The following is a 25,277-nucleotide window of genomic DNA, read 5'->3' as shown; positions in this document are numbered from 1 at the left end:
ACAGACATTCCCGGAGGTCATGTGCCCGGGGATGGGTGGGTGGGGGTGGTGGTCAGGGTTTTACTTTTAAGCTCCTACAGCTGGTAACCAAAGCCCTGAGGAAGCAGCTCAGCCTTTTAGAAAAGAGAAAATCCCTCAGAAAAGGTTGGAAGGGTTGGATTTGGCTTGAAGGCCTGATTTGACCCAGGGCGTCCGGTTACCCACCCCTGCTGCACAGAAACCGCGCCTGCTGGGGAGGAGGGAACAATGAACATATCTTTATGCTTTAAGTGTCTCCCCTCTTCCCGCTGACAGGCACGGCCACTGTTCATGCGCACGTCTCGTAAGTTAACGGCAACTTTCCCGCTCACATGCCTCTCCAGCAAGCATGTGGGAAAATACTTCCCAGGCACTGGTCAACAGCACCCTACTCAGAGATCAGCCATATATAACTCAGCAAGCAGCTTTCCTTTGTCCCGTTAAGTGCCCTTCCCACACAGCCTGGTATGTTGCGATTTTCTGCACACCTGCACTTTATAGGTCCGCTTTTTCGGAAATCAAACATTATTTCTAGTTGAACTTGGTTTGTAAATAAAATAACAAAAAGTAAAAAAAGAAGGAGACAGCACCCCGGCTCAAATTCCAGCCACTTACCGCAGCACCCGGTCCATCTGCAGGGGTGGGGGAAACGCTCTCCGATCCGTCCCTGTTGTCGCCGGCGCTGCCCCCCTCTGGATTGCGGGCACCGAGGTGGGGGGACATAGTGGCTGATTCGTCAATGTAAGGCATGGTCTCTGAGCCGCCGGGGGGAACTTTGGGCTCCTCGTTGCCCTCGGCATCATATTCCTCGGTGCCGTAGTTGAAATCTGTCCAAAGAAAAATGGGGAAGCCTGGTCAGTGTGGGCTGCAAGCCCAAGTGAAGGCAGCAAATCCCCAGTGGGTTTTAGTCCGAACGCTGAAAGAGCAATCTGAGATGTCAGACTTGTTTTTTGCAGATAGGGTGCAGCAACGTGGACGGTTCTTGTTTTTTGTTTTAAATTCAGACCAAACCCTGGAGCAGAGCCATCGCCTCCTGCAAAATCAACGTCGCCTGCTCGGAAGTCAATACAGATTCTTTCAACTTTGCCACCCTGAGCCCAAAGGCGAGAGCCAAACAGAAGCCCATTTTGGGTGACGGTCAGGCTGAAGAAGGGGCGAGTGAAGAACTTTGCATGCTTTACTTTCTGAAAGCCCTTCCCCAGGACTTCTGCCTGAGTGAGGAAGACCAGCTGCATCTCATCCTTTTCCCTGACCTGCTGGCTTTCTACAAGCAAGGAATGCCTTGTCCGTAATTTATAGCCACAAAACCACAGGTATACTGTAATTGCCAACGTTGCTGGATCGAGGACCCAGGACACTCAGATTAAAGTTATCACCGGGTCATCTTGGGCCAGATTGGAAGCAGAAGAGAACCACCCCTCCCACACCTTGAACTTGTGGGGAGGAAAGGTGGCATGGAAATCTAATAAATCAAGGACTCAGGAAGAGGCCTGCACACCCACACCCCGGAGATGCACCGGCAGAGAGAGGCAAGCCCTGTGCATGGTTCGAGGCAGGGAGGTAACACGTGGGCACGTACCAACCGCCCGCCTTTCCTTCTCCCCCTCTGGGGGCACCATTCCACCCACTCCTCTCCCTGCTGCAAACCCATCTCCCGCCACCCACTCTGCACAGACTCAAACGCATGCACGTGTGCCTGCCGGCGCCTAACCCCTCCCCCGCCTCCCCCACCCTCATGGCTTGACACACTTCCCCACATTTCCCCCAATTAAGCAAGCCTCCTTGAGTGCCGCTTCAAATCCCTCAATTACGTGCGGCAGCTGGCTGGCTGGGTGCCCCCGATGCGCGTGGCAGAGCACCCTGGTGAATAACGGGGAGGAGGAGGAGGAGGAGGAGGAAGAGGCGAGGGAGAGAGAGAAAGGGAGATCGCAGGACGCGGTCACGACTCTCTCTGAAAGACCTAGGTCCAAAACCCTCTGCTGGGGCTGCAGAGCTAAACAAGCCCCTTCATCATCCTCAGTTTGACTTACCTACCTCGCAGGGCTGTTGTGAAGATTAAGGAGCAAGGACCAGACCTGTGGACTCCACGTGGAGCTCAGGTCACCTGGCTTTAAAAGGCTTTTCCCGGCCCGATTAGCCACCCTCTGGCCCCTGGACTATTGATGGGGCGGAGGGAAGGTGCTGGACTATATGAGAGGGTCTGGCCTTGCCTCAACCGAGGCAGGGCTCCGAAACGCCAGAAGCAACTTTTTTCCCAAGTCTGGTGCTGTCTGTGCTGGGTCCCTTAGGGGCACGAGAGCAGCCGCCAGACTCTTCAGAGTGGGTCCTCTGGGCTCCTAATTTAAGCTGAAACTTAGAATCCTAGGATGGGAGGGTTCAAAGATGCACCTAAAGGTCATCTAGTCCAGCATCCCCCCCCCCAACGGAGAGTTCCTTGGAGGAAAATACGGATTCCCTCAGCATCGGTGTCTCTCCTGCTCCTCCGTGTATCCCACAAACACCCCTGCGAGATAGACTAGGCTGAGAGAGATCACAGGTTTCAAGGCAGGAACCAGGATCTCACACCTCCTCGCCCTCTACTGTACTCTACCCACTAGGCTACTCTGTTCACAAAGGCCTTCCCAACCAGATCACAAGATGCTCAAAAGACTTGTGCCGGGGAAGGGGGGTTTGAGGCGTGGACACGAACCAGCCAGCTGCTCCTCGTTTCCAGAAATTATTATTTTTTCATTCAGCGGCCACCTGTTTCTAACTCACTAGCCACCGGTTTCTTATTTCAAAGAGGAGCTCCTTGTTTAGTAGCCCACCCGCTGCGGTACTTCATTCGGCAGCTGCTCCCGCCTTATTTTGAGGAACACATCCTTATTTAGTAGCCACCGGCTCCTAATTTAGTAGCCACGCGCCCTGTCCCTTATTGAGTGGCCACCTGCCCAACCGTTTCAAACAAGGACCAGGGAGGGAGGTGGGCTACGATTATCTCTCCCAGCTGGCCCCCTGGCCAAAAGGACTTCCATCAGCAGGAGTGCCCCTGTTCTGGGGACTTCCACGGGGCTCAGTTGCAACATCTGGTGGGTGGAAAGGGGCCCGGCTTGTTCAAGCCAGCCAGCCCAAGGCAGTGGGGGTGAGTGGGGGTTGTCAGCTGGAAAGACCCACGTTTGAAGCTCACCTCTCTATCCCAAAGATTCTACCTCCCCTCTTGGGATTCTTCCCTTGGTGGTGGGTTGGTCTAGATGACCCTTGAGGTTCCTCCCAACTCGACAATCCATCCGTTTTTCAAAACCCCAGAGCATCTTCAAAACCACAATGTTTCCTCTTGTTTTCGTGACTCCTGCCCAACCAGACAAAGTCAAAAGCATAGCTCTACTCCTTTCTAACCAAATCGTCCAGTTTTCTGGAGTTCCACACTCCATCGAGAACCGAACTTGCAAGCCACTTGCTATATAGACAACACTTCACTTGTAATTACTTACTATTTTGGCAACAACGAAAGCATAACTATGTGACGATGGTGAGGGAAGAGGGCCTTGGTCCCCAGGGCAGGCCTGGATGAAGTCCAGGGGGTGGCCAGGGCCTGCCCTGCCCCAAACAGAGCCCCTCTTTTCAAGCAGATCTGAAGGGGGGAGACAGGGGGTGTTTATCGCAAAAGGAGACCATGAATGAAAAAGGAGAGAAGGAGGACGAGCGGAGACCCCGTTCCCTGCCTCATCTCATTCTCTCTGTGCAACCATCCTGTGAGGGAGGCCATAGGGGCAGGCAGCTCTTAGTCCAGCAACACCAACGGTGCTGATCAGCCCAAACGGGGATATGAACACAGGCCTGCCTGTTCGACACTAACATGCAAACGCAGCTTTCTCCAACATGGAAACGGCTGGACAACAATTCCCATCACACACACCCCAGGCGGTACGGCCAGTTGACCTACAACAGCCGCTCACACGGCAGGAAGGCCCCAACGTGAGAAATGCTGTTCTGACGTATAGAAAGTTCCTGGTGGATAGTTCTGCCTTCAGACTGCGTATCACCTTTTATTAATGCATCTTCAGGTCACGTGGAAGCTGCCGGAGAAAGATTTTACATCCCATAAAGGCAGGAAAAAACTATAGTCAGAAATGTGGATGTAAAAACAATCAGCCTACCCCGCAGGGTCGTTGCACAAGGATTCCTGAGAAGACGCCTCTCACACCTTCTGAATGTGGAGAAGCGACTCCGTCCGTGTTCAGCAATAACGGGTTATCGGCCAGAATCCGCTTTGGCAATTTAGGTGCAACAGAAACTCAGTTAAGTTACGGTGGCAAATTAGCACTAATTAACAAGGCACCAGTCGCATTCCTGGTCACGTGACGAAAGAATGAGTCCCCCCTCCTCAGTCCAGCCCAACCTCTTCTTGGCAGGCTGTTGCCGTCCATCATGATGTCTCCGCAAAATTTCCTCATGGCAATCAAACTGAAAGCCTTGCTTGCATTTTGGGGGGATGAAAGGGGGGGTCCCAGATTGAACGGACAGGACTGGGGGTGGAGAGATGAAAAAAGGAAGCACCAGGTAGACAGGGCTGGAGGTCGGTGAGTGAAGGGTCTGTGGGGGGGGGAGGGAAGTAACTCAGCCTGGTTGTGTAAGTGACTCACACCTGTCTACACGATGCTAGAGGTACTTAACAGCAGAGCTAGATTTAAGGGGGGGCACACACAGCAATGTTTCAAGGACTTTAACTAGGTTTTTGGAGGGTTTTTTTTGGAGGTTTTGGGGGATGATCTCCCCGCAATACCTTCTCCTTTGCTCCCCGTTTCCCCACCAGCCTCTCTGCTTCATCATCAGCTTTCCTGCCTTTATATAATCCGTCACAAACACCCAGAGCCCAAATTGGGGGGGGGGAGGCTTCCACAATTCATTCCCCTCCCTCCTCCCCTTCCCTAGACGTTTTTTGGGGAAAGCAAGGAACAAGCATTAAATGACGGTGGGGGAAGGGGAAGGAGATGGTGGGGTGCTGTGACTTTGCAATCCCCCCCAACCCACGATGCCAAGTCCACCTAACCCCACATCGCCAAGAAGAAAAGAGAAGAGAAAAAACAGCCAGCGGTGCCAACCAGGAAGGCGAGCATCTCGAGCATTCTCCCCCCCAAAAGATCGAGCAGAGAATCAAACCCTAATCCCATCTCCACACACACACCCCACATACACAAACAAATAAATAGATAAATAAAAAGGGAAGGTCCCGGCAGGGAAGACCTACTGCTGTAGATCCAGGAGAGGCGAGGCAGACCCGGCTGGCTCAGGGGCTCCATCGGGAGAAGGGAAGAAGGAGGGAAAAGCCTTCAGACCTCCCAGCCGCCCAGCATTTCAAAACGAAGAGAGGATGGGGAAGGAAGGGGCTTTTGGGGAGGGGGGCGAGAGGGAGGGGGGGTCAGAAATCAGGAGGCCAATTTGGAGTCTGGATCCTCCAATGTCAGCCTGGACGGGGCGAGGGGGGAGAGAAAGAGAGTAGGGCAAGGATGGGAGAAGCCCCCCACCCACCCACCCAAAAGGAGCTGGGCTGTGATGACAGGCGGGCGGCACCGGGAGAGAGGAGTACATGCCAGCCCTGCCCAGAGGGATGTCTGGGGCTGGCAGAGTCGGCGGGGGGGAGCTTACTTCCAAAGCGTGCTTGTCTGGGGGGGGATGAGAAGGCGAGGAGGAGCTGCCCACCAATGGCGAAGAAGGCGAAGAAGACACCTTCTGTCCCGCCTCCTCTTCCGCCACCTCCTCCTCTTTTGCCTGACAGAAAGGGGGGGGATAATGATTATGCCACAGTGAAGAGGGGACCCCCCTCTTCCCCCCCCATGGATGGCATGGGGGGAAGAGAGAAGATGAGTCTCCCGTGCCCTGCAACGGATCTCTGAGGACGAGCGGGGGTTGGGGGGCAAGGAAAGCCGCGATCACGCCCCGTGCAGGACGGCGGCCACGCTCCCCTCCTGCACCCCGAGAAGTCCCCATGCTCTCCTGGGCCTCAAAAAGTGCCACCCCCGAGCTCTCTTACTTTTGCTAGGCTCCCTCCTCAGGGCTAGAAGCATGGCTTGCCTGGAGCCCAGTGGGGAAGCCCCCCCTCTTTGCACGCGGAAGGGAGGACCCCACACATGGTGAACACGAGGTCATCTGTCACCTTCCTTGCTACAGAAGCCCCCACCCAGCCAACTTCATGGACCAGCCGCCTCCGGACAAGCCAAGGGCAAGGGATAATGGGAAATGTAGTCCCAAAGCCTGTCCAGAGCAAAAAAGGCTCTCCCTCCTCCTCCCTCCCCCCCAATGAACTTCTGAGGATTACGACAGCCGACTTGGCCTCTGTCACTGACGGATTCTGTGGGTTTTGTGTGTGTGTGTTTAGTCGTTTAGTCGTGTCCGACTCTTCGTGACCCCATGGACCAGAGCACGCCAGGCCCTCCTGTCTTCTACTGCCTCCCGGAGTTGTGTCAGGTTCATGTTGGTTGCTTCGCAGACACTGTCCAGCCATCTCATCCTCGGTCGTCCCCTTCTCCTCTTGCCATCACACCTTCCTAACATCAAGGTTTTTTCCAAGGACTCTTTTCTTCTCATGAGATGGCCAAAGTACTGGAGCCTCAGCTTCAGGATCTGTCCTTCAAGTGAGCATTCAGGGTTGATTTCCTTTAGAACTGATAGGTTTGTTCTCCTTGCAGTCCAGGGGATTCTCAAGAGCCTCCTCCAGCACCACAGTTCAAAGGCATCAATTCTTCGGCGGTCTGCTTTCTTGGGTTTTAGTTACGTAAAAATGTAACTTTTAAAAAAACTCGCCATTTGCTCCCAAAATGTCAGTTACCAGCTGGTCCAGACAGGCTGTTCGCCCACTGAAGCCGAGATGATTTCCAACAGAGCTTGGAAAATTACTTTTTAAAAGTCATTAACTGCCTTTTGTAAAACACACACAAGGCCCCACAAATGCAAATGTTTATAATTACTTTGACAGCTGACAAAGTAACTCTGTCTCTTCTTGCTGATTCAAAACATATTCTGTTATATTTAGTTAATTCTTCCCCTACGCCCATAAATGCAACAAGCCACTAGTGTGTAGTACAACATGGGATTTGAGAAACAAGGCTACACACTTCTTGTAACGGTGATGATGAGTTAATTAAGAGTTACACCCGAAAACGGTGTCCCATCTTCCGCTGCAATCATCATGTAACTTGGTTACATCTGCTGCAAAAAGAAAGTAATTACAAGGGAGGTTTTTATTTCTGACACGTTATTTCCAAACCCTGCTCTGGAGTAAGGCCTGTGGAACTCAGCAAGACTTGACCACTGCCCCCCCCAAGGTGTGGAAAGCAGCCACTGCCAGGCAGTGCAGACAAAACAGAGTCACATTGAGATGGGGGGATTTTTTTTAATGGCCCACCGTGCTTTAGAAAGCTTCAGGTCCACAGCCAGCCATTCTGAGGCACCTTGACTTGTGTTATATGCAGTGAGAGCTTTTTATTTTGAAACCCAGAAATAGATTTTAGGACAAGCCACTGCCCTGCTCGTTTCAAGTGTGTGACACCCAGGCCAGCCATGATCTCAGGGATGCTGGGGACGGTGCAGCAAAAATCCCTCTGTGCATGCTCAGAGGCTGGCCGGCCTGCTTTCACAACCCCGTCCCTTCCTGCATTGGTTGTAAGAAGAGCAAAGGAAGATTTTTTTTCAAGCGGGGAAGAACATCCCGGGCTGAAGACACACAGCTGATGGAGAAGAAAAACAAGCGCCATCATCAAGAAAAGCTCCTTTCCTCTCCCCCGTTTTGTGCCAGGCCTTCTCAAAACCCTCAGCATTTGTGGAGAGAATGAAAGGGACACACACAGAGAGAGAGAAACACCTTGCAAATTTTAGGATCCCTCTGAGTGCCCCATCCCAGCACCCGTTTTTTGGAGAGCCCTCCAGCGCCACCTTGTGATCAAAAGGGATCCACGCCATCATTTGGGCAGGCAGGAGGTGGAGATGACCGAGACTACTCTACCCTTTGAATTTCTGCCTGCTCCCCAAAGGCGGAGCGGCGTCCTTTGTGCAAATCTGCCCTTCAGAAGTACGGTCCAGAAAAGTCCAGCTTGGCTTCCTGAGAGTGCTAAAGTGGTCTCTTTTTGTGTGGTCCGGCCCTCCTGCCCGTAAGGGGCCAACAGTTACCTCCAACACTTGGGCCCGGGGGATACCCCGCCAGCCTGACTCCTTGACGGTCCCCTCCAGGAGAATCCAAACGCCTCTCTCCGGTGCAAGGGAAAGGGCTCGCTTCTTCCAGAGAAGTGACTTCCAGAGATCCTTGGGGTGGGTCTGAAATACCCGGGGGGGGGGGAAACGTCTCCTATCAGCCCCTGCCCAGTGGAGAGTCAAACTCCCAACGTCTGACTAACTTGCTATGAATGAAAGAATAGCTCCTTGGGGTTTTGGGATGGGCACAGAGGGTGTGCAATGAGATGAAGCTGAATGGACCTCGAAACAGAAGTGGGGACTTCTTTTCAGCGGCAGTCTCCCGGTGCGGTCAATGTTTTCCCCGCGTTCTCCATATAGCTTTGCAACAGGATACGTGCCAAGATGTTCTGGCTATATACATTCTGACCGAGCCAGCGTCGAGTATAATTGTTTGAATATTACATTTGGAAGAGGAGGATACGGGTTGAGATCCCTGCACGGTCAAAAAGCTTGGTAAGTATCCCATAATATGGATGCTGGTTTTCGGTATCCATTTTTATTGATAGCAAAAGAACTTCCGACAAAACTATGTGAACTCCAGTGGGACCACATGCACACAAACACACACACACAAGCATACAGTCATTTACTTTTGAAAGCCACCAACGGCCCTTTTCAAAAGGAAGGCCAACTAGCAACATTTAAAATAACTTTAAAAAAAAAATAAAGATATGTCTCTACTATGATTTTGGTTACAAACATTTCCTGGACTCCCCTTTCAGAGACCACCCAACCGGGGTCTCTCACAACCTGGCCTGACCCAGGAATCCATTGCAAGAGTCCAAAGAATTTTGAGAAACGAGGGTTCTAAAGCAGAGACAAGGACTTTTCTGTCAACTTGTGTCCTTGTTTCCAACTTGGGACCAGTCAGGAAAACAAGGCAGGCCCTGCCATTTTTGGGTGCACGAGCAACATCTTTGTGATGCAATTTATCACCTTAATAAACTTCTGGTCTTTCTTTCTTTCTTTCTTTATTAGTGCAGGGGCAACAGGCCCTGCCATTTTTGGGGTGTAGGGGCAACAGGACCCTGACCCCTCTTTGTGAGGTCATGTTGTGATGCAGCTCATCACCCTAATAAAACCTCTGGTCCAGGACAGCAGCCACCCATCTGGTGAGTGACAGGCGCTCAGTCAGCTGTCTTGATCCAGTGATGGCGAAGACCCGGCGCAAGGTCCCGGTTCCTCCCGGGAACATCTTGGCAGCCGCAGTCAGCTATCTCATCGTTTTTCTTCTTATCACTTTGATGACATTATGTGTGCAGTTTGTTCTCGTTTGGGAACTCCTGCAGAGTTTTACTTTCTTTTGGAACACCTTGGAATCCATGATGATCTTGGTTACAACCATCTATTTGGTGGGTCACCTGCTCTCTGGCATCGGTGGTGATCCAAGGATGGAGCAGACCCAGCGCAGGCTTCTGGTTACTCTCCTTGCAACCTTCATCAGATACCTCATCTTAACTCTCCTCGTCTTGTTCGTAACATTCTGTTACCAGATTGTTTTCCTCTTGAAGATCCTCCAGAGCTTCACTTTTATTCCAAACCTCTGCGACTCAATCAAGAGATGCTCCAGGCGCCTCTTTGCGGTCCGTCAAACGCCACCCCAGCTTTCCAGCGCCCAGGTGAAGGTAGGCTGTGGCTTTACTGTTATGGGTTTGCTTTCCATAAGTAAGCAAAATGCATAGAGATAGGAAGCGGATCTGGTGTCCGTTCTTGAGAAAAAGAGAATGGGAAAAAGGCAGGTTGCTTACCTGTAACCATGGTTCTTCGAGGGGACCTCTCTGAATGCACACGTAAGGGTTTACGCTGCGCCTGCGCTGACGTTCCCGGAGTATTCTAGAGCTAAAAGTAACAATTTTATAGGATGATCCCCCCATGAGGCACCCATGCTCCTCCCACCCAAGATTCCCCTGGTGTGCGTCTTACATCAATATGGTGGAGATGATGGTAATCTGAAGAATGATGGTACGATGAAGCCTAGATAAACATGAAAACTAGTCGAATAGGTTAGGAACGAGACATTAAAGTAGGAAGTTACTTTATCAGGAAAATTGAGTAACAGGTGGATCGGATCACAATCCGGCTATTTCGCGTGTTATGACAGCCCCTAGGAAGGCTGTTTGAAGTAAGTAATTTTGCATTTGAAGAGAAAATGGGCTCGAATGGCGGGCACTTGAGTGAATTTAGACTTATCCATCGACCATAGAGGAACAAAGCGTTGACATGGAGGACGGGTGGCACTGAGTCCTCTGAGAAGATGTGGGACCATAGAGTGAGACAAAAGTTATACTGGACCAGAATCATCTGGTTAATGGGCAACAGTAGCAGATATATAACATTTTAAAGTATCAATAGAAAGGCATTTTTTATTATTTATTTATTTATTTATTTATTTATTTATTTATTTATTTATTTATTCATTCATTCATTCATTCATTCATTCATTCATTCATTCCATTTTTGAGGTACAGGGGCAACAGGCCCTGCCATTACTAGGTGTACGGGCAACATATTTGTGATGCAATTCATCACCTTAATAAACTTCTGGCCTTTATTTATTTATTTATGCCATTTTTGGGGTGCAGGGGCAACAGGCCCTGCCATTTTTGGGTGTAGGGGTAACATCTTTGTGATGCAATTCATCACTTTAATAAACCTCTGGCCTTTATTTATTGATTTATGCCTTCTTTGGGGTGCAGGGGCAACAGGCCCTGCCATTACTGGGTGTAGGAGTAACATCTTTGTGAGGTAATACATCACCTTAATAAACTTCTGGTCTTGATTGATTGATTGATTGATTGATTGATTGATTGATTGATTGATTGATTGATTGATTTATGCCTTTTTTGGGGTGCAGGGGCAACAGGCCCTGCAATTTTTTGGAGTAGGGGTAACAGCTTTGTGATGCAATTCATCACCTTAATAAACTTTTGGCCTTTATTTATTGATTGATTTATGCCTTTTTTCGGGTGCAGGGGCAAAAGCCCTGCAATTTGTGGGTGTAGGGGTAACATCTTTGTGATGCAATTCATCACCTTAATAAACTTCTGGCCTTAATTTATTGAAGAAGACCTAGATGAAGTATTGAGAATCATAGAAGATTATGGACAAGTGGCAGGTCTCAAAAATGATTACCAAAAAACAAAAGTTATGATTAAAAACATAAAGAAAGAAGAAGGAAATCTGGTGAAGGAAAATAATTTTGAAGAAGTACAGTGGGGTCTTGACTTGAGAACTTAATCCGTATTGGAAGGCGGTTCTCAAGTCAAAAAGTTCTCAAGTCAAATCTGCATTTCCCATAGGAATGCATTGAAAACCATTTGATCCGTATCTGCTCTTTTCTGTCCATAGAAACTAATGGGAAGCTGCTATTCCGCCTTCGACCACTAGAGGGGGATATTTTGTTTCTTTTTTTCTTAGGTCAAGAAAGGTTCAGGGAAGGCAGGGAAAATACAGTCCAGGCAGTACCAGGCAGTCTGAAGACTGTTTCCCAATCCACTCTCTAAACGCTGGGAGGAGTGAGGAAGCAGACAGGAACCCTTTTCACTGGCCAACAGTTAACTGAAAGTTCACTTTTTGCACTTTCCCTGCCTCCCACGTGTTTTTTTTTTCAGTTCTTAACTCAAATCTAAATATGTAAGTCAAGTCAATATTTTCCTATGAGAGCGGTTCTTAAGTCAAAATGTTCTTAACTCAAGCCGTTCTTAAGTCAAGACCCCACTGTACAAAAAATCATTTAGGATGATTTAGGAGTCATCATCACCAAAAAAACCCAGCAACTTAATGAAAGAGAACTATCTTAGAATACAGAAGGAAACTCAGAAAAAACTGGAAGAAAGAAAGAAGCTACAACTGTCATTGATGGGAAGAATTGCAACGATAAAAATGATTATTTTGCCTAAACTTTTATTCCTCTTTCAAAATCTACCAATATTACTAAATTTCAAATATTTCAAAGAATTGGAACACCTGACAACAAAATTTGTATGGAAGACTAAGAAACCAAGAATAAAACTTAAGCTATTACAGGATCCGAAAGAAAGGGGAAGGGTGCACGACTACCGAACTTGCTGCACCTATCTGGGTAAGATGTAGCTTACTCAGGAAGAAAATCATTAAGGTGCCCGAGAGTCAAAAAGAGGAGGCCGAAAAAGGCGGGAAAGGAGAAAGAAGTAAATGGTTCACGTGTGTGTGTGTGTGTGTGGTGGGGGCAAGCCAAACGGCTGGCAAAGGAAAACGAAAACAACTCACGGGGGATCGTAGATTAGATAATTGAGAAGGGAAAGTATCCGATTTAGAGGGAGGTGATCAATAAGTTAAGGGAAAAACTGTGTAGAAATAGCTCTAGTTCTCTGTAGAACTTTAGAGCATGGCGGAAAAAAGGAACTGAGGGGAATCTTGGGTGGGAAGAGCACGGGCGCCTCATGGGGGAATCATCCCATAAAATTATTACTTTTAGCTCTAGAATGCTCCAAGAACGTCAGCGCAGGCGCAGACTAAACCCTTATGTGTGCATTCACAGAGGCCACGAAGCAGAACTAGTTATTCTTTACTCTCATTCATGCTGGACCTTTCTCTTCATTTTCTCTTTCTGGCAGGTGTATGAGCAAAGACCAGCAAAGGGGCAAGGGCCTGAGAGAACAAGGACTGGGGAAAAACAACAGAGGGCATGTCTCTCCATTCCCATCCAGGTCTGGCGTCTCCCATTCCTGAACCTCCCCAGAAAAGAAGAACTTGAAGCTCACGTGAGGAGAAGAACAGCCCAGCACAGGCGGGGGCTTCCGAGACGGGTTTCTCAACCCTTGGGGGGCCTTCTGCCTCTTGGAGCAACTTGCAAAGAAGATCTGGAACACAGAATAAGACTTCAGAGGTCCCCGCAGGTCCTGACTGCTCAGGATGAAAAAGAGAAGTGGGAAAATGAAGAGGAGGCAGAGGCCTCCCCCATGGAGATCAACGGCGGGACCTCCCCCATGGACACCAATGGCAAGGCCTCCCCCATGGAGATCGATGGCGAGGCCTCCCCCATGGATATCGACAACAGGTACTCCCCCATGGAGATTGACGGCGAGGCCTCCCACATGGAGATCGACGGCGAGGCCTCCCCCATGGAAATCGATGGCGAGGCCTCCCCCATGGAAATCGACAGCGGGTACGCCCCCATGGAGACCGACAGCATGTACTCCCCCATGGAGATTGACGAGGAATACTCCCTCATGGAGATTGACGGCGAGGCCTCCCCCATGGAGACCGACAGCGGGTACTGCCCCATGGACATTGACGAGGAGTACTCCCCCATGGAGATTGCTGGCGAGGCCTCCCCCATGGAGATCGATGGCGAGGCCTCCCCCATGGAGATTGACAGCGGGTACTCCCCCATGGAGATTGATGGCGAGGCCTCCCCCATGGAGATCAACGGCGGGACCTCCCCCATGGAGACTGACGGCGAGGCCTCCCCCATGGAGATCGATGGCGAGGCCTCCCCCATGGAGATCGATGGCGAGGCCTCCCCCATGGAGATCAACGGCGGGTCCTCCCCCATGGAGATTGACGGCGAGGCCTCCCCCATGGAGATCGATGGCGAGGCCTCCCCCATGGAGACCGACAGCGGGTACTGCCCCATGGAGATTGATGAGGAGTACTCCCCCATGGAGATCGACGAGGAGTACTCCCCCATGGAGACCGATGGCGGGACCTCCCCCATGGAGATCAACGGCGGGACCTCCCCCATGGAGATTGACGGTGAGGACTCCCCCATGGAGATCGATGGCGAGGCCTCCCCCATGGAGATCGATGGTGAGGCCTCCCCCATGGAGATCAATGGCGGGACCTCCCCCATGGAGATTGACGGCGAGGCCTCCCCCATGGAGATCGATGGCGAAGCCTCCCCCATGGAGACCGACAGCGGGTACTGCCCCATGGAGATTGACGAGGAGTACTCCCCCATGGATATCAACGAGGAGTACTCCCCCATGGAGACCGACGGCGGGACCTCCCCCATGGAGATCAACGGCGGGACCTCCCCCATGGAGATTGACGGCGGGACCTCCCCCAAATGTACCTGCAGCATCTGTATGTGTGCCCGAAAATCATCACGGCGGCATAGCAAGAGGCGCTCTTGTAGCGCATTCAGTTCATGTTGGAGAGGATCCCTGTGTGCACACCGGGTGAGGTTCCCTTCCCAGGGTGAAAATATTAGCCAGAAGATTGGGCCAAATCCATATCGTCTTATTATCAGGAGTATTATCATGATCAATAGTATTATCAGACAAGAGGGCCTTCTTCAATGACCAATGCAAAGATATCGAGGAAAATAATAGAAAGGGAAATACCAGAGATCTGTTCAAGAAAACTGCAGATATTAAAGAAACATTTTCTTCTAAGATGGATATTATAAACGACAAAAATGGGAGGGACCTTACAGAAGCAGAAGACATCAAGAAGAGGCGGCAAGAATACGCAGAGGAATTCTATCAGAAAGATCTGGATGTCTCGGACAACCCAGATAGTGTGGTTGCTGACCTTGAGCCGGACATCCGGGAGAGTGAAGTCAAGTGGGCCTTAGAAAGGGTGGCTAACAACAAGGCCAGTGGAGGTGATGGCATTCCAGTGGAACTGTTTAAAATTTTAAAAGATGATGCTGTTAAGGTGTTACGTTCAATATGCCAGCAAGTATGGAAAACTCAGCAGTGACCAGAGGATTGGAAAAGATCAGTCTACATCCCAATCCCGAAGAAGGGCAGTGCCAAAGAATGCTCCAACTATCGCATAATTGCACTCTTTTCACACGCTAGCAAGGTTGTGCACAAAATCCTCCAAAGCAGGCTTCAGCAGTATGTGGACTGAGAACCCCCAGAAGTACAAACTGGATTTCGAAGGGGCAGAGGAACTAGAGACCAAATTTCTAACATGCGCAGCATTATGGAGAAAGCCAGAAAAAAGTTCCAGAAAAACATCTACTTCTGCTTCATTGATTAGCAAAAGCCTTTGACTTTGTGGAACCAAAGCAAACTATGGCAAGTTCTCAAAGAAATGGGAGTGCCTGACCACTTTATCCATCTCTTGAGAAATCTATCCATGGGACAGGAAGCAACTGGATACGGAACAACTGATTGGTTCAAAATTGGGAAAGGAGTACGACAAGGCTGTATGTTGTCACCCTGCTCCTTTAACTTATATGCAGAATACATCATGCGAAAGGCCGGACTGGACGATATCCCAAGCCAGAATTAAGACTGCCGGAAGAAATATCAACAACCTCCAATATGCAGATGATACCAGTATGATGGCAGAAAGTGAGGAGGAATTAAATGAGGGTGAAAGAGGAGAGTGCAAAAAACAGTCTGAAGCTCAACATAAAAAAAAAACCAAGATCATGGCCACTGGCCCCATCACCTCCTGACAAATAGAAGGGGAAGATATGGAGGCAGTGAGAGATTTTTACAGGAGTACCTTGACTTACGAAATTAACTCATATTGGAATGGTGGCCGTAAGTCAAAATTTTCACAAGTCGAAGCACCATTTCCCTTAGGAATGCATTGAAAACCGATTAATCCATTCTGGCCAAAGAAAAAAAATACCCCCTCCCCAAAATAAAAATAAAACACTGCAGGCCCCATGGCCTGCAAAAAGCCAAAACAAATCCGAAAATAAACATCCCACGCTAGTACTGCAAAAAAAAAAATCATCAAAAAACAAAACAACACAGAAACATACACCCCAGCCCAAACCTACCCGCCAAAATTCACCCAGAACAACTTTTTTAAAAGAAAAAAAAGCAGCAACGTGCCGGTCCGAAGCCTCCTGGGGGTCTCCTGCTGCGGCGATCGCGGCAGTGGGGGACCCCCAGGAAGCTGAGCTCAGACGGCATGGTCCAGCGGCTGGCCTCCCGGCGATGGCGGCAGCAGCGGTGGAAGCCAGGGAGGCTGAGCCTCTCTTTTCCTAACCGTTGGGGCAAAAGAGCTACTAAGAAGCAGCCTCTTCGCCACCAATGGTTTGAATTTCCTGCCCTCGACCTACGAATGTCCCTACTTACAGACATTTTGACCTACGGACTGCTCCAGCTGGAAAAATTTACATCTACTTCCACCCGGAGCTGTCTGTAGGTCAATATATCCGTAAGTAGGGACGTTCGTAGGTTGAACTACCACTGTACTTTTTTGGGCTCCATGATCACTGCAGATGGTGACAAAATTAAAAGACACCTGCTTCTTGGGAGGAAAGCAATGACAAACCTTGACAGCATCTTAAAAAGCAGAGACATCACCTTGCCGACAAAAGTCCGCATAGTCAAAGCTATGGTTTTTCCTGTAGTGATGCATGGAATTGAGAGCTGGCCCATAAAGAAAGCTGACCACTGAAGAATTGATGCTTTTGACATATGATGCTGGAGGAGACTCTTGAGAGTCCCCTGGAAGGAAATCAACCCTGAGTGCTCACTGGAAAGACAGATGCTGAAGCTAAGGCTCCAGTACTTTGGCCATCTCATGAGAAGAGAAGACGCCCTGGAAAAGACCCTGATGTTGAGAAAATATTGGAGCCTCAGCTTCAGGATCTGTCCTTCCAGTGAGCACTCAGGGTTGATTTCCTTCAGAATTGATACGTTTGTTCTCCTTCCAGTCCAGGGGGCTCTCAAGAGTCTCCTCCAGCACCACAATTCAAAAGCATCAATTCTTTGATGGTCAGCCTTCTTTATGGTCCAGCTCTCACTTCCATACATCACTACTGGGAAAACGATAGCTTTGAGTATGTGGACCTTTGTCGGCAACGTGATGTATCTGCTTTTTAAGATGCTGTCGAGGTTTGTCGTCTTTTAACAAAATTAAAAGACGCCCCTAGCAGGCGTCTTTTAATTACGTGGCTGCTGTCTCCATCTGCAGTGATCATGGAGCCCAAGAAAGTAAAATCTGTCACTTCCTCCATATCTTCCCCTTCTATTTGCCAGGAGGTGATGGGACCAGTGGCCATGATCTTAGTTTTTTTTTTATGTTGAGCTTCAGACCGTTTTTTGCACTCTCCTCTTTCACCTCATTTAATTCCTCCTCACTTTCTGCCATCAGACTGGTATCATCTGCTTATCGGAGGTTGTTGATATTTCTTCCGGCAGTCTTAATTCTGGCTTGGGATATCGTCCAGTCCGGCCTTTCGCATGATGTATTCTGCATATAAGTTAAAGGAGCAGGGTGACAACATACAGCCTTGTCGTACTCCTTTCCGGCATTTACGGCAATGGTTCCATCAACAAATAACAAACCCATCTGGATACCTAAATGATGGACATTAAGGTTGCGATTTGAAATACCTTTCTTTTTCCCCTTTTCGTAGAGGGGGGCCAGGAAAACAGATGATTATTTAGATTTTTAGACACTCGGGGGGAGGGGTTGTCTGGGAAGGCAGCTTCAGTCCAGGTTTCACTTTATGTTTGAGATTCTTACCCACGGTTAAGACAGCAAACCCCGGCTGTTTTGCTAATACCGATGAATGTTTAAACCAGCACCAAGCTGACCAAGGGCAGTTTGTGCTAACCATGGTTAAGCACAGCGCCTGTATGAGAGTGGCTGAAGGTAGCTTAGGCTAACCACAGTTAAGCATCCTATCTCAACCAGAGCCACCAAAGATCAGTGGCCCCTCCACCCACAGCAGGGCCAACGGGGTCAGCCACAGAGCCTCCTCCGGGGCCACAGAGGACACCAAACACGAACCACGGTGGAACGTCTGACCTGCACTGGGGCCACCAAGGATGGAAGAGCGGAGAGGGCGATCTAGGGACCCAGGGGCTGGGCAGAGCCCACCGGACTCACCAGCTTCTGAAACAGGTGCCCGACCACCACGCCGCTGTCCCAGTTCTGGATCTGGGGCCACAAGCTGTCATAAAACTCCTTGTGGATTTCGTAGATGTCCTGGATCTTGTAGAAAATGGTCTCGATCTGCTGGATGGTGAGGACCGGCTGGGAGGTGGTGGCTGTCGCCTTCAGGGGCTTCATCGGCTGCAGAGGACAGGAGGAGACAGATGGAGCCCTCTGGCCCTGGGACTTTTAAGAAACACAACTTTATATTTTTTGGACTCGCAGACAGAGGACTGGAAAATACAGCCACCCGTCGGCCGACAAATGTTGGAAACTGTTTTCTACTGAATTTAGGGTGTCTTGCCTTCATCATCATCATCATTATCTTCTGCTGCTGTCTGGACCGGATTACCGCCACCCCCTTTCTTTTAAAAACCAGAAATCATGAGAAAGATCATAAGGTCACTTCTCCCTTTCTCTCTTTTTAAATGTTGTTTCAGGCCTCAAACAGGTACAGGAATAAAATAACCTTCCCTTGGAGGATCCCACCTGCTGGAAGCTTCTAGGTGCTTCTCCTTTGTGAGTTGAATTCCCACCCCCAATCATCATTACCAGTGGGCTGCCGATGGCCCAGAGACGGTTCAGTTTCTACCTCCCATCTAGCGATCCGTGTCTCTTATAACTGATGATGGAAGAGCCCCCCTGGCCCACCTGTGGCCTTACTCTTTCAACACACAGCACCAGGGTAGGAACGTCACAACATCTGAACGCAATATATAAAAAGCCTGAGGTGGGTGGATAGGACTTGTTGGGGCCCAGAACTCCCATAATTCTGCAACCATGCATTTTACCAGCAACAAATAACAATGTATGCTTGTGATCAAGTCCGGTCTAATGCAAATTTGGGGTGGGGGGTCGGTTTTGTCGTCCATGGCCAACTCAGACCCGTCAGCCTTGCAAAAGATCTGCTCCCGGACGGAGCTGAAAAAGGGCCAGAAAGGGTTGGTCAAGAGGGTATGAGATCCTTGGCTGACAACCTCTGTCTCTCTGCGCTCTCTCTCCCCCCCTCCAGCTTTGCCACCTGGCCTTCAAATGCCTTTCCTAGGAATGGGGTTATTCAGAAATCGAATTCACGCAGAAATGATGGGAGACCGGTTTCCCAGGCTGCCCCCTCCCCTTCCCAAAAAGCAAGGTGATACCAGATTTTGACCGCCAGGTGGAGCAACCCACCCCATAATATGCAATACCAGATGCCCACAAGAATGTACAAGTGAGTTATTCAACCAAGAAAGAAAGGAGGGGAGAAAAGTAACTTCTCTAGAAGACAACTCTTAGGATCTCCTGGCAAGTGTGGGCATTCTGGGAAGTGTCGTCCAAAAACCTGGTTTCTCCCAGGGTATCCAAGGATAACCAGACTCTTTTTAATTCTTCCTTAAGTCATTTGCTCAAGAAACCTGGACGCTCTGAAATGCAGGATGCCCAGGAAACGGGCTCTAAGCCAGAGGCCAGAATCCTGCAGGGGATTTGCGCCGTCATAAGCGTCACTAGTGTAAATCTCAGGCGCAAACAATCACAAATTGAAGAGCCGATGCTCCCATTCCGGGTCACAATAGGATGCTGGGCATAAGTGGCGCATTTATGTACAGCCGTAATTACCAACGTTTGGGGGCAGAACTCAGGAGAGAGGAGTTCAAGTCCCCATAGATGAAATAATATCCATTGGCTGACTTCGAGCCCGTCATTCTCTCCCACCTCTAAACAAACAAACAAACAAACAAACAAATAAATGATTCCAGGGAGTTTGGACACATAGAAAAACAGCAACCAGCCTAATCCCAGTGATCCCAAGTGTTTTTTTAAAAAAATCCAATTTTGTTGGCACTTAATTCCCAAGCAGCTTAAAGTATATGCACAGCCTCGTTTATAGCAATATCCATTGGCCACGTCACGTGTCTTAAGCTCTCATCTTATACAAGAGCCAAAGATCCCCGTCAAATAGACCAATTTGACCAACAAATGTAATTTCCCCGTAAATCGCCGGGATAACAAAATCCTAGAACAGCCTGTGTTCAAGAAGTCTGATTTCCTCTTGTGTGGCTTTAACACCATTATTGCGGTTTAGACATACAGTTTATACTTACAAATGAACTGCAGTGCAAATGACAATGGTTTTAATGGATGTCCCTGATGCAAACACAGACCTTTTTATACAGGATAATTACAGCAATGGGTTTATTCTCAGAGGTGATGCGGGGGAGGGGGAGAAATTACAGGTTTTACTTTTCTGAAAAGATTACAGACAGCAAGCTGGAAAACACCTCTCTGCATGACATTTTTGAGCCAACGTGGGCAATTCCCTTTCGAGGGCTGAATTCGAGTCACAGACATTCCCGGAGGTCATGTGCCCGGGGATGGGTGGGTGGGGGTGGTGGTCAGGGTTTTACTTTTAAGCTCCTACAGCTGGTAACCAAAGCCCTGAGGAAGCAGCTCAGCCTTTTAGAAAAGAGAAAATCCCTCAGAAAAGGTTGGAAGGGTTGGATTTGGCTTGAAGGCCTGATTTGACCCAGGGCGTCCGGTTACCCACCCCTGCTGCACAGAAACCGCGCCTGCTGGGGAGGAGGGAACAATGAACATATCTTTATGCTTTAAGTGTCTCCCCTCTTCCCGGTGACAGGCACGGCCACTGTTCATGCGCACGTCTCGTAAGTTAACGGCAACTTTCCCGCTCACATGCCTCTCCAGCAAGCATGTGGGAAAATACTTCCCAGGCACTGGTCAACAGCACCCTACTCAGAGATCAGCCATATATAACTCAGCAAGCAGCTTTCCTTTGTCCCGTTATGTGCCCTTCCCACACAGCCTGGTATGTTGCGATTTTCTGCACACCTGCACTTTATAGGTCCGCTTTTTCGGAAATCAAACATTATTTCTAGTTGAACTTGGTTTGTAAATAAAATAACAAAAAGTAAAAAAAGAAGAAGGAGACAGCACCCCGGCTCAAATTCCAGCCACTTACCGCAGCACCCGGTCCATCTGCAGGGGTGGGGGAAACGCTCTCCGATCCGTCCCTGTTGTCGCCGGCGCTGCCCCCCTCTGGATTGCGGGCACCGAGGTGGGGGGACATAGTGGCTGATTCGTCAATGTAAGGCATGGTCTCTGAGCCGCCGGGGGGAACTTTGGGCTCCTCGTTGCCCTCGGCATCATATTCCTCGGTGCCGTAGTTGAAATCTGTCCAAAGAAAAATGGGGAAGCCTGGTCAGTGTGGGCTGCAAGCCCAAGTGAAGGCAGCAAATCCCCAGTGGGTTTTAGTCCGAATGCTGAAAGAGCAATCCGAGATGTCAGACTTGTTTTTTGCAGATAGGGTGCAGCAACGTGGACGGTTCTTGTTTTTTGTTTTAAATTTAGACCAAACCCTGGAGCAGAGCCATCGCCTCCTGCAAAATCAACGTCGCCTGCTCGGAAGTCAATACAGATTCTTTCAACTTTGCCACCCTGAGCCCAAAGGCGAGAGCCAAACAGAAGCCCATTTTGGGTGACGGTCAGGCTGAAGAAGGGGCGAGTGAAGAACTTTGCATGCTTTACTTTCTGAAAGCCCTTCCCCAGGACTTCTGCCTGAGTGAGGAAGACCAGCTGCATCTCATCCTTTTCCCTGAGCTGCTGGCTTTCTACAAGCAAGGAATGCCTTGTCCGTAATTTATAGCCACAAAACCACAGGTATACTGTAATTGCCAACGTTGCTGGATCGAGGACCCAGGACACTCAGATTAAAGATATCACCGGGTCATCTTGGGCCAGATTGGAAGCAGAAGAGAACCACCCCTCCCACACCTTGAACTTGTGGGGAGGAAAGGTGGCATGGAAATCTAATAAATCAAGGACTCAGGAAGAGGCCTGCACACCCACACCCCGGAGGTGCACCGGCAGAGAGAGGCAAGCCCTGCGCATGGTTCGAGGCAGGGAGGTAACATGTGGGCACGTACCAACCGCCCGCCTTTCCTTCTCCCCCTCTGGGGGCACCATTCCACCCACTCCTCTCCCTGCTGCAAACCCATCTCCCGCCACCCACTCTGCACAGACTCAAACGCACGCACGTGTGCCTGCCGGTGCCTAACCCCTCCCCCGCCTCCCCCACCCTCATGGCTTGACACACTTCCCCACATTTCCCCCAATTAAGCACGCCTCCTTGAGTGCCGCTTCAAATCCCTCAATTACGTGCGGCAGCTGGCTGGCTGGGTGCCCCCGATGCGCGTGGCAGAGCACCCTGGTGAACAACGGGGAGGAGGAGGAGGAGGAAGAGGCAAAGGAGAGAGAGAAAGGGAGATCGCAGGACGGGGTCACGACTCTCTCTGAAAGACCCAGGTCCAAAACCCTCTGCTGGGGCTGCAGAGCTAAACAAGCCCCTTCATCATCCTCAGTTTGACTTACCTACCTCGCAGGGCTGTTGTGAAGATTAAGGAGCAAGGACCAGACCTGTGGACTCCACGTGGAGCTCAGGTCACCTGGCTTTAAAAGGCTTTTCCCGGCCCGATTAGCCACCCTCTGGCCCCTGGACTATTGATGGGGCGGAGGGAAGGTGCTGGACTATATGAGAGGGTCTGGCCTTGCCTGAACCGAGGCAGGGCTCCGAAACGCCAGAGGCAACTTTTTTTCCAAGTCTGGTGCTGTCTGTGCTGGGTCCCTTAGGGGCACGAGAGCAGCCGCCAGACTCTTCAGAGTGGGTCCTCTGGGCTCCTAATTTAAGCTGAAACTTAGAATCCTAGGATGGGAGGGTTCAAAGATGCACCTAAAGGTCATCTAGTCCAGCCTCCCCCCCCAACAGAGAGTTCCTTGGAGGAAAATACGGATTCCCTCAGCATCGGTGTCTCTCCTGCTCCTCCGTGTATCCCACAAACACCCCTGCGAGATAGACTAGGCTGAGAGAGATCACAGGTTTCAAGGCAGGAACCAGGATCTCACACCTCCTCGCCCTCTACTGTACTCTACCCACTAGGCTACTCTGTTCACAAAGGCCTTCCCAACCAGATCACAAGATGCTCAAAAGACTTGTGCCGGGGAGGGGGGGTTTGAGGCGTGGACACGAAAAAGCCAGCTGCTCCTCGTTTCCAGAAATTATTATTTTTTCATTCAGCGGCCACCTGTTTCTAACTCACTAGCCACCGGTTTCTTATTTCAAAGAGGAGCTCCTTGTTTAGTAGCCCACCTGCTGCGGTACTTCATTCGGCAGCTGCTCCCGCCTTATTTTGAGGAACACATCCTTATTTAATAGCCACCGGCTCCTAATTTAGTAGCCACGCGCCCTGTCCCTTATTGAGTGGCCACCTGCCCAACCGTTTCAAACAAGGACCAGGGAGGGAGGTGGGCTACGATTATCTCTCCCAGCTGGCCCCCTGGCCAAAAGGACTTCCATCAGCAGGAGTGCCCCTGTTCTGGGGACTTCCACGGGGCTCAGTTTGCAATCCCCCCCAACCCAGGATGCCAAGTCCACCTAACCCCACATCGCCAAGAAGAAAAGAGAAGAGAAAAAACAGCCAGCGGTGCCAACCAGGAAGGCGAGCATCTCGAGCATTCTCCCCCCCAAAAGATCGAGCAGAGAATCAAACCCTAATCCCATCTCGAAGGAGGAGCTTCGTCTTGGTGAAGCTAGCAGCTCTCGGGAATAGCTCCCGGGGAAAGCTAGAACCACTTCGGTCTGGGACCCTTCCAGAAATGGGGGGGGGCAAGGAAGAGTCAGAAGAGACCCTTCTGCAGCAGCTTGTGAGCCACAGAAGTTAGAAAATTGGGTGGCAACTCGATTTGTCTTTCTTCTGGAAATTCACATCAGCGCAGACGAAGATGGGCGCCATTCTTGGCAACTAGCCAAAGACAGCTCCGTTCGCCGAGAATAAGAAAACAGAAGCACGGCGAAAGTATACATCAAAGTAAGTGGAAGCCCTTGTTCTATGAAAAACCTCATTAAATGAAGAACAAGTGATTGTGTGCAAATTTATGACCAAATGAGATAAGGAGCGGCATTCTTAGCATTCCAGCTTTATCCAAGCTGAGGTCGGGTTATTTCGAAAGGAACAGCCAGGCAGAAATAGCTTGTGTCTCCATTAAAGGAGGAAAAATAACTCTTGAAGAATCAACTGACGGGCCTTGAAAAAAATAATTTCTGCTGCAAACTGTTCACTCTGGATTCCTTTGCCTCTGTGGTTATATATTTTTGGACTGTGTGGGACTCTGCTTTCCGTGAACAATATACTGCCGGGACTCTGCTGGATCTCCCTGTTCGGGGGAGGAGAAGAAGCCGTTGGAAGTAAAAGGAAGAGCTGTGAACTGGGGGCTATGTGGTTTGAACTGAACTGAGATCTTGACAAATGACATTCTAATAATAGAGTCTTGCCGGGTGAAGGTTAAAACAAACTTGGAGAAGAGAAAAGAAGGGGGAAAAAAAAAAGAAGCAACCGGTCTGAAGATATTAGCGACTACAAAGACACTTGAGAGATCTATGTTTTAGATTCCATCTCCTACTTGAATGTACCTGCTATCTTATTGCTAATATGGTATGGTGGTAAGGTGAAATATTAGAAATATTGGATGTGTACTGGGGTAAAGGGGTGAGGGAATATTAAGTGAAAATAGTGGAAAATGGAACCTCCCCCTGAGAAAAATACTGATCGGTGGCTAGACTGGAAAACTTCTTTTCAGATGTCATTGTTGCAAAAATTCATGCAGGTAAATTATTATATTGACCAGATGGAAGACGTGATTGGAGGCTCTAGGGGAGGGAAGGTAGCAGAGGTTAAATTACACCAAAAAGAGATTTCAGAACCGGCTGTATTGATGAAGATATCAGATAATATACAAGGGATGGAGGACCACCCAGTAAGAGATGTAGCGATTGAGGCTGAAAAGGAAACTTTGAATGATATTGTTTCCCCTTTTAAAATATGGAAGGAAAAAGAGTCGCAGAAACAAAACAAGCACAGGGAGGAAAGGGGAGGAGAGAGCAGGATTTATATTATTTTGGGTCTGCTGAGTGCATTCTCAAGAAAAAAGGAGGGTGAAAGAGGGGATATATTTCACAAATGGTCCTGGTGTTCTGATGCCGTGGGAATAACATAGATTTAAGCTGTATTACATGTATAAGCCGAAAGCTAAAGAGGTTAATACATAGACAAAATAGTCAAAAGAAGAAGAAGAAAAAGAAGAAAGATGAACCTTCATTGGAACATGAATAGATTAGATGTTTATATACTTGATATGTAAGACTGAATGATTATGCATTTGATGTT

General features: G+C 49.5%; 2 protein-coding genes and 1 long non-coding RNA gene across 5 annotated transcripts in view; 1 reads left to right on the top strand and 2 right to left on the bottom strand.

Moving 5' to 3' along the window:
• Positions 1 to 5,630, bottom strand: part of LOC144589521 (active breakpoint cluster region-related protein-like) — a 67,673-nt gene extending 62,043 nt beyond the window's left edge. The window contains exons 1-2 of one of the 3 annotated variants that reach the window (XM_078394374.1): positions 5,246 to 5,630; positions 634 to 845 (exon numbers count right to left, since the gene is read on the bottom strand). In XM_078394374.1, the coding sequence (XP_078250500.1) occupies positions 634 to 845; positions 5,246 to 5,297 (264 nt within the window). In that variant the 5' untranslated portion in view covers positions 5,298 to 5,630. Of the gene's footprint in view, positions 1 to 633; positions 846 to 3,953; positions 4,124 to 4,154; positions 4,293 to 5,245 lie in introns of those variants that run through there. The other 2 variants (XM_078394376.1, XM_078394377.1) reach the window with 2 other exon arrangements.
• Positions 1 to 25,277, top strand: part of LOC144589525 (uncharacterized) — a 300,406-nt gene that overhangs the window by 134,383 nt on the left and 140,746 nt on the right. The gene's annotated exons all lie outside the window — the stretch shown is intronic.
• LOC144589520 (active breakpoint cluster region-related protein-like) overlaps positions 18,019 to 25,277 on the bottom strand; it is a 39,143-nt gene continuing 31,884 nt past the window's right edge. The window contains exons 4-5 of the mRNA XM_078394373.1: positions 21,020 to 21,231; positions 18,019 to 18,204 (exon numbers count right to left, since the gene is read on the bottom strand). Of these exons, the coding sequence (XP_078250499.1) occupies positions 18,198 to 18,204; positions 21,020 to 21,231 (219 nt within the window). The 3' untranslated portion in view covers positions 18,019 to 18,197. The remainder of the gene's footprint in view (positions 18,205 to 21,019; positions 21,232 to 25,277) is intronic.

The sequence above is a fragment of the Pogona vitticeps genome, chromosome 5 (assembly GCF_051106095.1).
Source record: "Pogona vitticeps strain Pit_001003342236 chromosome 5, PviZW2.1, whole genome shotgun sequence".
In the NCBI taxonomy this organism is placed as follows: Eukaryota; Metazoa; Chordata; class Lepidosauria; order Squamata; family Agamidae; genus Pogona; species Pogona vitticeps.
Note: the sequence above shows the minus strand (reverse complement) of the source record. Positions and strands in the feature narration are given on the sequence as shown.